At 41.3% G+C, this 16,906-nt stretch overlaps 1 protein-coding gene across 5 annotated transcripts in view; it reads right to left on the bottom strand.

Moving 5' to 3' along the window:
- nrxn3a (neurexin 3a) overlaps positions 1-16,906 on the bottom strand; it is a 145,992-nt gene that overhangs the window by 63,178 nt on the left and 65,908 nt on the right. For all 5 annotated transcript variants that reach the window (XR_010669084.1, XR_010669085.1, XM_020641257.2 and 2 more), the window contains exons 6-7: positions 12,113-12,414; positions 9,624-9,785 (exon numbers count right to left, since the gene is read on the bottom strand). Coding sequence is in view for 3 of the 5 variants with exons in the window: in XM_020641257.2 (XP_020496913.2) it covers positions 9,624-9,785; positions 12,113-12,414 (464 nt within the window). In the remaining 2 variants the exon portion in view is untranslated. The remainder of the gene's footprint in view (positions 1-9,623; positions 9,786-12,112; positions 12,415-16,906) is intronic.

Below are 16,906 nucleotides of genomic sequence, written 5' to 3'. Positions count from 1 at the left end.
TACTGTATAAAAAGACAGACGGCATGACAGCTTCCCCAAAGTGAGGCCAAAGCATGTAGAGCTCCCCCTACTGACCAGCTGCAGTAAAGGTCATAAAGCCATGCCTTCTGCATGTTAACAGATAGGACATGGGTCAAACTATGAAATCAAAATCTAGTCAAATACATTATTCTCAAACATGGTCATAGGGGTTCTTATCATGCTAACTTATCCCCGAGGGTTCACTTTTCTGAGAACTTTAGTTTGAATTTGTTATGTGAGGCAATAAAAAGCTGTAAAATGCCATGATTGACAGTTCTGTTGACAAATGAGAGTATAGAGGAGAAACTTTGAGAGGAAATGTAACATACATTAACATAATTACATCAACAGATCCAGGAGCCTACTCAAACACAAGTTTAACAAGTAAGAGTATATCCAGTCCAACTCTACTTTACTGTCAACGAGAAATGAGAATATGTACACACACACACACACACACGCACACACGCACACACGCACATGTTTCATTGCTGGCTGATAAAAGAGAGCATAAATCATATAAAATGTGTCTGGAAGAGGAAGACAGGGGTATGGCAGGGAGAGAGGTGGTGGTGGTTGAGGTGGCGTGTGTGTGTGTGTGTTGGGGGGGAGAGAGGGGGGGGAGAGAGGGGGGGGGGGAGAGGGGGGTACGATGGCCAGTGTAGCTGACAATTTGACAAGTCACTTTCAGGTCCCTGCCACCTCTGAACAATAATAGCAAAGGAACCTTTCAACATGCAAAGGGAGCTTTATCAGCAGGCTGCAGACGCAGGCTGCAGGTTAACATGAGAATGAAGCATTAGCAGATTGATAGCAGGCTGAGGGATGCCCAACACACACACACACACACACACAAATATATATTTATAGATGTGTGTGTAAGTGTGTAAGTGAGTGAGAGTTTGAGCAACAGAAAGCAATTGAAAATGTTTGACAATGACCAGATGATAGAAATCCATCACTGAATTATCTCCTCAACCAGGCCTCCACGACACACACCATTACACACACACACATCCTCACACACACACACACACACACACACACTCTTATCAGTGTGTGAGAATGAGCAATGAAACACAATATGACTCAGCCTTGAAATTACCTTTTAGATTGCCAGCCAATACGGCGAGCAGGTTTTAATGTCCACTCTGAATATCCACAAGAAAGAATCAGACTGATTCAGAGGCTCACAGCGCTGAATCATTCGACAGCAGGAGAGAAATCATTTGTGTTCTCAGAGCCTCACAAAGCAGAAGTTTGTCATGTTAATGGTGATGCAGGGAAGGCCGAGGGACTGTCTGGCTTGAAGCTGATGTTTAAATGTCCTGAGTGTGTTTGAAGAGAGCTCATTAAGAGTCAGTGATGAAGACGGGTCCTCTGAAAACCAACAAATGTTTGTGATATAATAAATCATAATCTGCCCACTTTGGAGATTAATGAAATCTCCAAAGTGGGCAGATTAAGAAGTGAGATGTTTTAAATGGCCCAAAAGGCAACAATTATTTTACAAAGTTGCAATTCATCCATCCATTATCTATATCGCTTTCTCACATTCAAGGTCGCGGGGGGGCTGGAGCTGATCCCAGCTGGCATTAGGCGAGAGGCAGGGTTACACCCTGGACTGTTTACCAGCCAATCACAGGGCTGACATATAAAGACAGACAACCAGTCATACTCACACTCACACAAACGGACAATTTAGAGTCATAATTAACTTAACAAACATGTCTTTGGACTGTGGGAGGAAGCCGGAGAACCCAGAGAGAACCCACACGTGCACAGGGAGATCATGTAAACTCCACACAGAGAGGCTCCTGTCAGACGCGGATTCGAACCAGAAAACTTCTCGTTGTGAGGAAACAGCGCTCGTGCCGCCCAAGTTGCCAATTCAGTCTTACATATAATGTTCATTCATAGTTCTTCCGTTTTATTTCCAAAATCTGTTGTAACGATTGCACCTGAATTAGTATTTCTTGTAGCAAAATATATAAAATAATTTGAACTCTGTGCAAAAATCTCTGAAGAAGTTTCTGTGTGTGACAGTGTTGGTGTCTTTAGTAAGAGAGGCATACAGTAAAGCAAACAGCTGTAATAAACTCCTGCATGGAAAGAAAAGACGTACATTAATGATTCAGGGTTTATTTCGGCTGCAATTACAAGCTCGCTGCGCTTTATCTCTAAATTATACAATAACTTTCCAAAAGCAAATAAGTTCTGAAGGAAACACAAACCCTCTCTTTCTTTAAAAACATAATGATGAAAGTGTTTTAATTAAAGTGTCTGCTTCTCTCAGACATGTTCCTCTTGAATGTATCAGAGCTGTTCTCTTTTTTTTTTAACTTTCTGTAGCCTTAAAGATAGAGTGAGTAGGCTTTTCCTTAAACATAAATGATAGACTTATACGAAAGTAAGCCTCCATACATGTGTGGTATTGTCTGATGAGACCCTGTCCTCTGCCTGAAGATAGAGATTAAACTACCAGGTGTTTCAATTAACAGAAAGATGTGAAAGCATTGTACAGGCCCGTGTGTGTGTGTGTGTGTGTGTGTGTGTGTGTGTGTGTGTGTGTGTGTGTGTGTGTGTGTGTGTGTGTGTGTGTGTGTGTGTGTGTGTGTGTGTGTGTCTATCTGTCTGTCTGTGTCTTGCCCTGCTGCACTCGCCTTGTGTTCTGTAAGAGATTTTATGAGACAGGGACGGAGACAGACGGCTCACACAGTCAGACACAGAAACACCTTCCATCAAGTCTCACTACGACAGATCATACTACTCTAATACTTATCATCACAGTCACAATTATCCCAACATGTTGGACGATTTAGGTCGACGTAGTACACACTTGAAGTCCTCACACAAAAACATCAGGCTACTTAGACAGCCACACTAATTCATGTTCTAATAAAATATGTTAAAATCGATGTTCATTATTGATGACAATGCACCACTTTTTTTCGGGTGGGTCCTGGGGGGGGGCGCGGGCGCGTCTCAGCTTTTTAAGACAAAGTAGGAGGGGCTCCAAGGAAAAAGGATCAGAACCACAAGTTTTACAGCGTATGTTCGTGTGGGTTTTTCTGAGAAAATGTGTGTGTGTGTGTGTGTGTGTGTGTGTGTGTGTGTGTGCTGCATAAATAACTGTTCAGAACATAAAAGTCACATAGGTCACAAATCCCCAGAACGACACAAGCATAGCATTGACTTCATCAAACATTTTGTTTTAGTCCAACAAGAAAACCAATCAAACCAGCATATTAACGTAACCCACATGCATCCGACTGCAGATGTTAGTGTTGTAGTATTTTCAGTCACGTGGTCCAGCCATGAGACCCTCCATGAGGTGTTTCCTGCAGGATCAGAGCTCCTGCAGTTTGCATACCCAACCACAGGGTGGCATCATTTCCTTTACAGAGCAGACAGCACGAGCCGAGATCGTCCTGAGTCAGTCTGATGAAATATGTGAAGGTGTCGACCATAGACTGTGTCGACTCACTGAGACTCATGGGGCTTTTAAACACTGATTGAATGGATGATGTGAAGAAAAGATTGAATATGGGGAGATATAACGGTGTTTCAGGGAATTCTGCGTCTGCTTGTGTGTGAAATACAGTCATGTTTTTGTAGGTGTGAAGTATCAGGTAATTACTGTATTGGCCTGATAAGCAAAAATGTACTCCTCTGTTAGGAAACACAGATATAAGCTTGAGATCACAATAAAAAATAGTATACAAATTAAACTGCTTTGTATGCTTCAAGAAAATACATCATATAAATAATTAAATGGAGAAAGGAGGCCACATACTATAAATGGGATTTCTGCCATAGTTTGAAATGCTAAGATGCTAATGACTGTTAGCTCAGGATGGTATATGTCCTTTAAGAGAGTGATTTAAAAATAAAGACGATCGAGTAAAAAAAAAAGGCAAGAAGTACTAGAATGATGGACGGGGTGCTTTTCAAGAGACAGTCTACCTTTTTCAAAACTTCCTGGGCAACCAGGAACTTAGTTTTCTGACTACTCAAAACGCTTTTACACACCTACACATACACTCCCTGATGGTAAAGTGTTCGTGATTAACTAACCCATTAATTCACCGCAGACGAAGCAGCGGGAGAAATTCTGGTTTAAGTGTCCTCCCCAAGGACACATCGGACATGTTGCTGCAGGAGCTGGGGATCCCCCGACCTTCAGGTAGAGAGATGGCAGACTCTACCAACCGTTTTTGATGGTAAATTGATAAATGGACTTGTGCTTGTATATTTCTTTCCTAGTCTTCCGACTACTCAAAGTGCTTTAACACTGCAGGTCACACCTACACATTCACACACTGATGGTACAGTCTTCTATGTAAAGTGACCATCAGGAGTAACTAATCTCATTCATATACATTAATACACCGCAGAAGAAGCAGCGGGAGCAATTCTGGGTAAAGTGTCCTCCCCAAGGACACATTGGACATGTTGCTGCAGGATCTGGGGATCGAACCTCCCGACCTTCTGGCTGAGAGACGACCGACTCTACCAACTGAGCCCCAAAATAAACTAATATCTCTTAAAGTTTGATATATAAAAAGCCATGTTACAAATGATATATTGAACTGTAGGATTAAATTAAATTATATAAAAAGATCAACTTCTTTAATTTTTGCTCCCACATTTTGTTATGAGCAACATAATCCCCTAAACTCGATTATTTTATCAGCATGGAAGACAATTTAAACAGGATTAAGGATTACTTGACCAGTGAATGAACATGTCTTGTTGCTGAACTCAGCTAATTCTCTGTTTGATGTTATTTCTGATTACATAACTCTTGTTGTTTTTCTTTAAATATGAAACTTATTTTTTTAAAGTTGCTGTCGGGGCCTGGACTGCTCTGTAAAAGATACTTCGTATTTCATAGGGAAAATGATAATGGTTATACAAACATGTACAAAAGAACAATGTTGTGAATAATAAGGATATTTTATAGCTTGGTATACTTTAAGACATCAGTAATAAATAATCTGTGGCTACTGAAAATTACTTTTCTGCTTCTTTACAATGACCGAAAAACTAACTGTAGCTTCCTCAGGTTCGCCCTGCAGGGATAATTTATTTATTTTTTCATCGTATGTTCCTGCGATTGACCGGCCCCCTGAGAACGTAGGTCAGCTGTGCATGGAGTAACGTTAACATTCCTCATGTTGGCCTCTCAGTGCTACACGTAGCTATCATTTACCTCCAGCGTCTTTGAATGAAGACAAAACAAGTCCAGTAGCATGGATTCTTTTGAAAATCAAAACAAAAAAAATTTATAAGTGCCACCTCATTGAATGGACCACAGCAGGCACACACTGTTAGCTACAAACTGCTGAACATAATGAACTGGTGTTTCTGAGGAGTTGGACCAAATCGGAGCTATACGTTTGCCTTTAATGAGTTTAGATCCATCAGGCGGATTGAGAACATGACTCCAACAGAAAGACAATGTCGCTGTGTTTGCAGGATGAATTCAAAGGAAACTTTTAACGCTTTATAAAAAGATGTAGGCTAAATCCCTGAAGTCGAAGAAACAGACGACGGTTAACGCAGCTTTCTGTGAATATTGTAAAGCATTGCTGTGAAAATTTAACCAAAGAAAAAATGAAGAATTATATTTTTTATCATCATGAAGTAATATGTGATATTTTTTAATTAGGATATTTTACATACTTGATAAATCCCTGAGGGAAATTCTAGTTTTGCACTCTGTTATTGAGAGACATAGGCACACATTATGAGTGACTTTAGCTGAAGCTAGCTTTTAGCTGCTTAAACTGTTTCTGTGTCCTTCACACTCTGTTTGGGTTCAACTCGGCTCTAAAGACCTGCACATCGGGCTTTTTTCACTTATTAAAGAAATCAAGAATGTGATGACTTCCACTGAAGACAAAGTCCCTCAGGCTCTGTTACATCATGATCCTCCTTCAACTTTGACTTGTCCGAATTAGCCTGCAGCTTTTTGTTTTATAATCTTTCTGTCTTTGCAGCATCTCTTTAGCATTGCAGTTAACGGACAAACGTCAAATTATCAGAATTATTTCTCTGGATTGATTTTTAAAAGAGTTAGTCATCAAGTCTACTTGGTCAGAGCTGCATTTCACTGGCTTAATTTTTTTGGCTAATTTAGCGGCATGGTAAAATCTAACCTTTTGAAATTGTAGCGGAACACAAAACAGAGAGAATATAACTAATTACTGGTACGGAGCTGTTACTACGGGAGTAAATTGAGAGCAGCAGCAGTCAGTGGTGTGTTGCTCATCCTCAGTAAATCTCTAAACTCCTCCTTTATGTTTCCTTGCCTGCTGCAGCACACAGGCGCAGCCAGAAGCTCCATACGAGTGGTTGATGGAGGTGTAATGACAATGACAATTATGGCAATTATGTGTTATTGTAGGCCATTATGTGTTTTGTAGGTTTTTGAGATGTAGGCTTTTTCTGTAATTGCTGGCTTGTGAAAGGCATAATAATGCTGGGCCAGCCAACCACAGGGGCTACCAGGGGCAACCAGTACCCGCTGCCATGGTAACAAAACATTTATCTGTAATGCCGCTCTGTGGATGGCGAAGACAAGAGCATTGGCAGCAGGCAAATTAGCCGTAATGGCGGGGAGCAGAAGACGAGGGGGAGCAGGACAGTAGACAGAGGGAGAGCTGATGGGTGCTGCAGATGTGTGGGTGGGTGGGCCCGTGATTAGGAGGTGGGCAGAGAGTGGGTGACTGTAGGAGGGAGAAGGTATGATGACCACCTTTTAGACTGTGTGTATTTGCTAGCAGAGTGCAGAAAGGAATATTGTGTGTGTGTGTGTGTGTGTGTGTGTGTGTGTGTGTGTGTGTGTGTGTGTGTGTGTGTGTGTGTGTGTGTGTGTGTGTGTGTGTGTGTGTGTGTATGTACGTGTGCTACCAACCAGGGCTCACAACAGACGGTAAAATAGTCCTGAGAACATTATAACAGATGGTACACAGACCTTCGGTGTTTATGTTTGTGTTTAAAACTTGAAGTGCTCAGAGACTGCAGGAAAGCTTTGTCATCTTTCTCACATGGCGGCCATTTTTCTCTGATGTCACGCTGAAATGCTGCGTTCCAGGTTATTACCAAACAATTTTCTAACAACCCTTCAGTCCCTTCAGCTTTCAATCTGATCAGTAATAGAAAGGGTAACCGATAGTTAAAATGTGGAGGGAAATCTGGTCTGCTAGAATTCAAGCACTTCTAGATGTTGTTAGCTAACATTTCGTAACTAAAGTACCATAATATTATATTTTACAAGTTGACATCATGTAGGAGCCTGTCAAAATGAATAATGCAAAGCTAACTAGCATCCAGCTATTTCCTACATAATGTTGTTAGCAAGGAAGTCACAGGACGATAGTAATAGGCCCCTATTTTGTAATTCACACTCTACAACACATAGGCTTATATTCTAAGGGACATAATTATAGCTTGGTACAAACAACTTTACCCATCTTAATATGCTTACTAGCTAAAGTTATGTTAGCTAACGTTGGGTTATCATAAAGGTATTTTTGTTTTTAGATTCAATCAGGTTACCCCGCTGGATTTTCACCGTCAGTTATTCAAAAAAATGTAATGCAAAATTTGTACAAATCAATATCTAAGGAGTTTAAAAGCATGTGTGAAAGGTCCCAGGAAGTCAGATAAATTGATGCTAGTGATGTCACACCAAAGTAGCATCATGGGTAGTAGGGCTGTCACAATATCCGATTTTAAACTTCCATTTGATTGTAGGAACAAATCAAACGATAATGGAAACCTGATTAAATACCATCCTAATCAAAATAGAAATCCTAGGTACCAAATATTGGGTAGTTTCTTGATTTGAATTACCCCCCAAAAAATCAGGCAAACTCCTGCATGCTGTCTAAATTTCATAAATGCATTGACAACATTTGTCCAATTTCACACAGTTCTCTGTCTCTCTCGAATCGGCTTTTGTTATAGATATGACTGAAGATCGGAAGTGTTTTTAAGCGTCTGCACTTTTAAATGTTATCAATCATCAAAGATTTTAAATGAAACATTGGATACCAAAATGTATCAAAGTATTGAAAATTGTGTCAATCTTTGTGGGGTGTGTAGGTGTGAGATTTCAAAAAAATACATGTGTGTTTGAGTGTGTGTGTGTGTGTGTGTGTGTGTGTGTGTGTGTGTGTGTGTGTGTGTGTGTGTGTGTGTGTGGGGTGGCTGGTACAGGGACTCGCAGACCTGCCCAGCATGGCACAGAGCAGGAAGTAGGCCAGAGGGGGATTAAATGGCTGCTGCGCTACTTCCTCCAACAACCCTCGGCCCATATGATGTTGTGTGCGTGTGTGTGTGTGTGCGTGTGTTTGTGTGTGCGTGTGTGTGTGCATGTGTGTGTCACCATTGGAAAACTGAGAGAGGGAGCCAGGTCCCTGCAGCGACCGGCTCCAGTCAAGTGTTAAGATATGACATCATCAGCTTGAGGCAACAACAAATTTGTGTGTGTCGAGTGTGTGCATGTGGGTGTTTGTATGACTGTGAGGGTTAACTTCATGTCTTACTTACTGATTTCTGCTTTGCTGAGACATCTCTGATATTTAATGTCATGACTTACAAAACTGTGTGTGTCTGAAGCCAAAAAAAGAAAAGGACAGATATGACATACTGACTCTCTTAGTTCCCTGGCTTTCTGTCTGATCTGCAACATTTTTATTTCAGTTATTTTGAGTTATTATTTTGCAGAAAATACGTGTTTGATCTGGGGGTTCATGTTGGTTCAGTTTCTTTACAAATTAAATGTAAAAACATGAGCTGAAGACAGACCAGAATCAAAAGGGAGAAGTTTTTTGTGATGGAAGAAGTTTGACGTTAGAAGAGAAGCTGACATTACTGTGGTAATGATTCAATCATCACATTCCTTTGTCTTTGCATTAAAATTAGATTTTGGAACATCTTTTAAATTGTTAGATAGATTGGCCTGAACAGATGGTTCAGGCCAAGGAGGTGACCTGACCCTCCTTTCAGGCAGTCTTTGGTTCAGTCCCATTATACCCTTTGCACTTACCGTTACGCACTCCAGTACCCTACGGTTTTTTGTTCAGTTCTAGGAGTGAGGTGATTCTTGTCCAATTTGATGGTTAGGGTTAAGTGTAACAGTTACATGGCCCTTTAAAACAGAGTTTCTCGAGAGGCTCATGCCGAAGAAGTGTTATGAGATATCTCCCAGAATGCCCCTCCATCTACGTTTATTTTTCTGTTTCTGTTAATGCTGTTGACAACTACTGAAGACGTAACTGGGTCTTGAATGGTCGTCCTATTACGTAGGGAGAGATTTCACCACGCCCCCTTTTAACTCTGTTCTGAGGGGCAAAGGGAACTTGAAAATGAGGGGTAGTAAGTCAGTAGTCAGTAATAGCTTACCTCACTACATAACAAGTAGCTGGTCCAACACTGTCTTTCTGTAAATGGTATAATACCACAAACCTTTGTGTTAAAATTGATAATAAATCTCAGAAAAATATCCAAACATCCCCAAAATCAAAGAGTCATGAGCTCTAAGCGTCAATCAACAGGTCCAGGACCTTTCAGTAACTCAGGTACTTTACCTCCTTGAGACAGCCCATGAAGTTGTTGCTGACTGGAGACCCGGGCAGGTCAGCGGTGCTGGGGCTTCCACCCACGTAGAAGAAGTCGTCAGAGCCCAGCATGGTGTAATCCTCCTGGGTGTAACCTGTTGTGGTCAGGATCCCGTCCACTGATATCGTCACCTGATGATGAGGGATGAACAGTCACAGTCAGCGTTGTAAAAATCCCCACTTAGGTGAACAAAACGACCCGAGTTAATTCTGTGTTAATATCTTAACAGAAAATCGGCTAGGTGACTTTTTGACTTGGCAGTGCCCATTTTCAAAACAAAACCACGAAATTCAGCATTTTTAGCACCAAAGTCCTAAGCTCGAAACGCTCTGAGTGTCGGCTGCTTTTGGACTCTGCACTCAAAGCGCTCTCAGTTGAAAACAGTTTAACTTTTGAAATAGTGCCACGCCCGATGGATAAGAAACCAATCAGACAGGACAGAACAGGACTTCATGTTGTTTTATGTTTTCTTTGTGAAATTTCCCTAAATAAAAGCAAATATAAGCAACACAGAGCTAATTAAAACACACTTAACGTACATAACGGAGTGTAATTTTGGTAACCTAGTAACAATAAGCGCCGTTGAGAAGCGCTCTGACACAGCGAAATGTTGATAGTGGACAGAGGTTCTTAATATTCAACTTAAGTCTGATCTTCTATAGTGTCAAAATAAGTGAAGAGGGAAATAAACTTTTTAATAAATCCCAACAAGAGTAGCATGCAGGAAAAATAAAAATGATGGAGAAGTTTTCACCACACCATACCACACCGAGTTTAATGCAAATATGCAGGACACACAGAACTAACACAGCGTCATTTAAAAGGATTGGGACCTCTGATCTAAACGATGGCATTTTTATTAACACAAGAGTCTCAAAATGAGAGATGGAAATTGTAAGTCACTACTTTGAGGCCCTCAGTGTACTTTGGACTTTTACTGGTACTTGGATTTAACTCCATATTCAATTTAAGGATTGACTAATGTACACTAAGGGAGCTTCACTGTGGTCTTGTTAAAATGGAGGAGCATATATTCCAGGTTTGATATCAAAATCTATAATTGGTTAATGGATGGATAGATGCACATTAAAGTGAAACTCCAGAAAATAAATATTTAGATGGACAACAAAAGAGGATGACATTTGAGTGGAAAGCAAAGAAGCAGTTTGAGGATAAACCAGGCGAGAGCAAAGATCAAGAAAAGTCAAACTCAAACAAAACTTGGAAATAAAAAAAATATTTTTTTAAAAGAAGGGAATCTCCATGTAGAAAGTTAAAAAAAAGAGACAAAACAGAGGCACAAAACAAAATCTGAAAAAAAATAATGATATCTACCATACAGTGGAGTGTGTTTACAGACAGGTATCCAGTGCCTGATTTCTTTGGGAGGTGGGATGGGTAAGACACAAATACATGACAGTGAACAATGGGTTTGAAAAAATATTCAAATGAATCAAAGGAAAACAAAAATAAACAAAAATGACCCCTTAATTCTAGATGCCATGGGACTGACACTTTTTTCTATTTTCTGCATTAGAAGAAAGGATTCTGAATATAAAGTATGAAACATCAGGGCGCTTATGGCCTAGCAGCTTGGTAACCCATGTATGGAGGCTATAGTCCACCAAGCAGGCGACCCGGGTTCAAGTCCAACCTGCGGCTCCTTTCCCACACGTCATTCCCTACTATCTCTCTCTCTCTCCTGGGTTTCTGCCTCTTTCCACTGTCCTATCTCATAAATCTCTTTTTGCCTTAAAGTATGATTTGTTGTGTTTTTATTTCTCCTCTTCTTGGAATATGTTTGTGTTCTGTGAATAAAATCAGATTTCTGAGTTAAATCTCAAAAGTTAAATTGATATTTCAGTATAATCCTCTCTACTAAAGATTCCAATAGGGGAGGTCAGTGAACACATCATGTTGGGCAGCCGGACCAATCTGCTAGACCTTAAAGACAAGTCACACCAGCATAAATGATTTAATTACTGATTTATAAATGGAGGTCAATGAAAATAATCCTGGCTTCAAAGTCCATCCCTGTAGAACTTCTTCTAGATTATGTTCTCACTTTTGGTCTTTTGAGTATAACAGAGACTTCCTCAATCCCGCATTCAATTTCCCTTTTGTGAGCTCTGACACAAATCTATTCTACTGAGGCAAGCAAACAGTGCAGACAATGAAAGGCATGGTAGGTATAGGAAATTATATTCATCGAGCTGTGGCATGCCATCCAGTTATAAACCTACTTCAGATGTACAAACTCTTCAGTCAATGTGCCAAGTTGGAGTTCAAATGCAGCAAAGTTTGGGAGGCTGTTGTAGGTGGCTAACTCAATACTAATAATAGCTAGTATGTAATAACTCAACTGGAGTAAGGCATCATCAATATTCTGTATTAAAAAGGCCAACAACCAACCATTACATTCACTATTTTCCATATCACCCTCCACCTCTGTGCGTACCTGCCGCAGGTTGCGTGTCACTTTGACATCGTGCCACGAGTTGTCGTTGAACTTCCCATTGACCGGCTCCACGATGGCCTCAAACGCTCCTGAGCCCAGGTTGATGACGAGGGACACGGCTCCGTCCTTCAGCGCCAGGTTGACGTAGTCAGCTGACTTGCCCGTGTGGAGGATAAGGCCATTACGTTGCCACGTCTTGAAGGAGAGCGTGATTTCGTCGCTGCTGCTCTGGATGGGGTTCTGGGAGAGATCGTAGCAGAAGTACTCCGAGCCCCGGAAGGTGGCCACGTTCTCTTCCCTTGCTGTGATGAGAAGAAGAAAAGAAGAAGAGAGGTGTTGGGAACAGAATATTTAAAATCATCAGACAGCATGGCAGATTCAAATTAGGCACAAGATTCAACCAAGGCTCAAATTCTGTCAAAGCATGTCCAAAGATCAACAGTCCAGTCAAGACAAAAGTCTCCATCAGACAACTGAAATTCAAGTGCATCTCATTTTATGCACTTGAGCTTCTATATCGCTTTTCTAGTCTTCTGACTACTCAAAGCGCTTTTACACCGCAGGTCACACCTACACATTCACATCCACCCACACACTGATGGCAGAGGCTGCTATGTAAAGTGACCATCAGTAAAACATAATCCCATTCATACACATTCACATGCCACTGACAAAGCAGTGGGAGCAATTTGGGATTAAGGGTGCACTCACACTAGGCAAAGTTATCCTGTACAGTGCTGAAGCATGATTGTCCACCCTCACCATTCCCAGTTGGCCTGCACTCACACTGCTGCAGGAATAACCGGGCCTGAGCACGGCTACCTCGTCGTAATAAAACACATGCATGGCTTCTTGAAGCGTGCTTAGTTCACAAGACAGGCAGACTCCAAAATAAAAAAATAAAAAGGAGGCGAGGTCGAGTCCCTGTCCCAACATCCGAGAACAACACAGAGAACATGACAGCCACTTTATTGACTTTGTGTCTTATTTTGAGTCATTTTAGTCAGATGCCACCAGAACACTCCGGGATTTCTTGATAATGAAGACTGTTCACTTTGTGTAACCGTGCTTCTGCTTGTGCATGAACAGTACCGTGCCGAAGCACACATCTTCCAAGTGTGCCAGGGACAAGGAAGTGTACCATCTGGGGCACTCACTCTACTCAAACGAACTGGACTTTAGGGGTGAAGCGTGCTTAGGCACGGTACGGATTTCCTAGCTTTTATGTGCCCTAAGTGTAATGCCCAAGGACACATCAGACATGTGGCTACAGGATCTAGGGGTCGAGAGACGACCAACTCTTGGCCCTAATGCTGAGATGTAGACTTTCTATTACATAGAAATGTAACACATATATTTTTCCCACCAGAGATTTAAACATGCATCAGGGAAATTAATGTACCATCACCCAAAACCATAAACAGAAAATGTTGACAATAAAACATGTTGTACTTTTGTGTGGGGAGTTATAAATCATTAACCAAGTAATTATCACTGTATAATTTAAGTCCTTTCTGACTGGAAAATAAATAGATCTGGAGACTTTCCAGAAAATTTGAACCTTCAGAAATATTCAGCACATCACAGAGAGAAATGCCTGCAATGACAGAAATAAAGAGAGACCGCCGATAGCTATCATCTAACGACATCAAAGGCCTAATCTTGCCAGTTGAAATTGCCATTTCCTGTCAAATAGCCGGCTTGTGACACAGTGGTTACGCTTGTGATGAGACGGAGAGGCAAAGATGGGAGGAAAGCCACAGAGAGAAGAGAGGAGAGAGAGAGAGCCCCGACTGTATTTTTCACTTTTGTAGCAGAGAAAGGGGGAATACAGGGATGTGCTGATAGAAAGAGAGAGGGCTAACACAGAAAAATGGTTCAGTCAGAAGTCGTTATCTGTGAGATCATCCTCAATTAACTCTCTGTCGCTTAAGCAAAAAATACCAGACTGTGAGCTCAGCCACAACACAGCAGCACAGCACAATCTATCAGCCAGCGAGACGCTACGAGGATCCGCATGAGTGCAGCTTTCATGTGCACTGCAACAAAGCCCCACCCCCACCCACCACCCCACGCTGAAAAAAAAAAAGAAAAGAGGGAAAAATGAAACAAAATGGCCACGGCTTTCATCTCCTTAACACAGACACCTCGGGCATCACTTCCTCAAAGAAGACTCATCCCACACAACATGGGCCGCTCCATCATGACCGAGGGAGTGAACGGTTCAGTGTTTCGTTTACGGAGGCTTTGAAAGCTAAAATGAAACGACGATTATATCTGCAAGACCCAATTAGACTCAACCTCACGTGCTTTCACCTGCCACCCTCCCCTTGTCATTACTCAAAATGCAAAAGACGCAAACATGCATCATTCAAACAACGATGTACTTAAGATTCATGTGGCTGTCAGAATCTTTATGGCCTGAAGCTCAACACTATTTCATGCATGGACAACCAAAATATGCATTGACTAAATACAGTGTAGACATGGGTGTAGACTCTGGTATAGAAAGTGAAGCCAAGGGGGGCACCAGATAGCCTAGCAGTCATATGGCACGCCCCGTGTACAAAGGGCTATTGCCCTTCAAGTAGGCAGCCTCAGGTTTGAATCCAACCCTCGTCCATCGACTCCATATCATTCCCCACTCTCTCTTATCCTTGGTTCCCAATCTATCCACTGTCCTATCTTTGAATAAAGGTGAAGCAAATGTAGAAGTGCTTTAATACTGCATTCATTCTAATAGCCAGCAGGGCGGACTCCAAATCCAAAGATATAGACGCAACAATACATATAGGCTACTTCCTGCAATCCCAATAGTGTGAAAGAGCCATAAATCTGTATCATTTCTAAAGAGCAGAAGGGGGCAACTTCAGTGTTAGCAAAGAGATGTCCCTTTGTTTGAAAGCATTTGGGAAAAGGACATTTTGACCCATGATTTGTTATCACAGTAAACATTTTCCCAATGACTTTAAGGTCTCTGAGTCACTGATGTCAAGTCTTCCTTCCAAACAGTACCATGTTCATTTGGTGAATTATGGTCCAATTAAGAGTGATGGAGCAGGGTATATTTAAGGGCTTGGTAGCTGTGGTTGACAAGATGCTGCAAAGGTGTCCGGTCAACCATGATACCCACATAAAAATGAATAATAATCATTATTGTAACTTCTTTGAATTGTAAAGTTACATTTCCCAGCTTGAGGCTTCAAAAGTTGTGTTCACAATCCAACGGGTGACGCCATGGAGGCTTCACCCACGTCTTGTATTGACCAAAGAGTCTGAATCAGAATTAAAATCAGGGCTTTTTTGTTCACGTATGCTGGTACAACCAGCATACGTGTTTGTGTGTGTTTGTGTTTGTGTTTCAGAGTAGGAAGCATGGAAGTAATAAAATCAATGCAGAGTTGCATTAAACCTGCCCTGCACCCGTTGTCATGGGTGACTCCAATGGTTGCAAAAAGAAGTCTGATTTTATGAAACCAAACGGGAAAATGTGTACTATATACCTGTTTTACCTCTCGAAATGAAAAACTATTTTTAGCAGTTGATTATCCATCAATATTAAAAATCTAGATTTCGGTTATCTCAACAATAAACTCAAAATGTCACAGAAAAAAAAGGGCGAGCTTTCACAGCCCTTCTAAAACCATCACAAGTTATCTCAATGTCCTTCCAGTACCTGAAGTCTCTGACAGTTTTACTCTCACAACACCTCCAGTGATGGGAGAATGATGAATTATTTATTTACAGGGATGATTTAAACAGAGCACTCCTTTATTCACCGGGTCTTTAATGCATAATGTATTGACAATAGTGAATACGCTGATTTACCACGAGTGTAAGGCCGGGGATAAAAACGTAAAACGTGGAGGGGGTAAATTTAAAGTATTTAAACTGAACAGGGAAGCTTTGATGTGAATTCAAATACTTTCAAACCATATATACTTTGTAAGAAAAATAATTTAGGAAAGCTAACTACAATGTAATATGCCAAAAATACCAGGATATCCTCCAGTATGCAAGCTACAATATACGTAGTGGAAGATCTGTGACATCCACTGGCAATGCAACAAATCTAAGGGCATCAAAGGTCAAATTCATGACATGTCCCAATTATATGTAAAGATCTTCTGAGGCACTTAGTCTGTATGCGCAGCTGCAATACGTCATATAGCATGATGAAAAAGTGAGTGGTTTCTAACTCGGGGACAGTCACTAAGAACTGCAGACGCTCGGCCCCCTCAGTTCTCCGCTGCTTTTAACCTAATGGTGTGATCTCAGCCTGTCATCACACAGGATTAGTCCCACATACGAGCAAATCAACAAAACACTCTCTTAGTGTCTGCAGTGCACGTGGGCCGAGCAGCGTGACGAGGGAAAAAAAGGGACAGAATGGGTAGAAGAAGGACAAAGAGAAAGCGTGGAGAAGAGAAGGAAGTACTTTTAAACTGTACGTTCATATTGATTCTGCAGCGGCGTAATAATGGCGTCCCAGTCTGTAAATTCATGTTGCGTTTCGGCACAGTGGGAACTCCAAATAGACACACAGTGCTGAGCCCTCCCGTTGGCTCCACTGAAACCATCTCGCCCCTTTAACGCCTCTGTGACTGACTCTGAAGACAGGGGTGTACATAACACGGCTTAAAATGACAGTCTGAATAGAGCTTAAGATTTCTATAGTAGTATGTTGTATACATAACTTTGGATTAGGTTCCATATTTAAACCAAAACCTAAATCTTTACCTAAACATGGCCGACTAGTTTTGGTTATTTTTGCTTTTTCAGAAGGTTCACAAC

Source organism: Labrus bergylta, chromosome 18 (assembly GCF_963930695.1).
Source record: "Labrus bergylta chromosome 18, fLabBer1.1, whole genome shotgun sequence".
In the NCBI taxonomy this organism is placed as follows: domain Eukaryota; kingdom Metazoa; phylum Chordata; class Actinopteri; order Labriformes; family Labridae; genus Labrus; species Labrus bergylta.
Note: the sequence above shows the minus strand (reverse complement) of the source record. Positions and strands in the feature narration are given on the sequence as shown.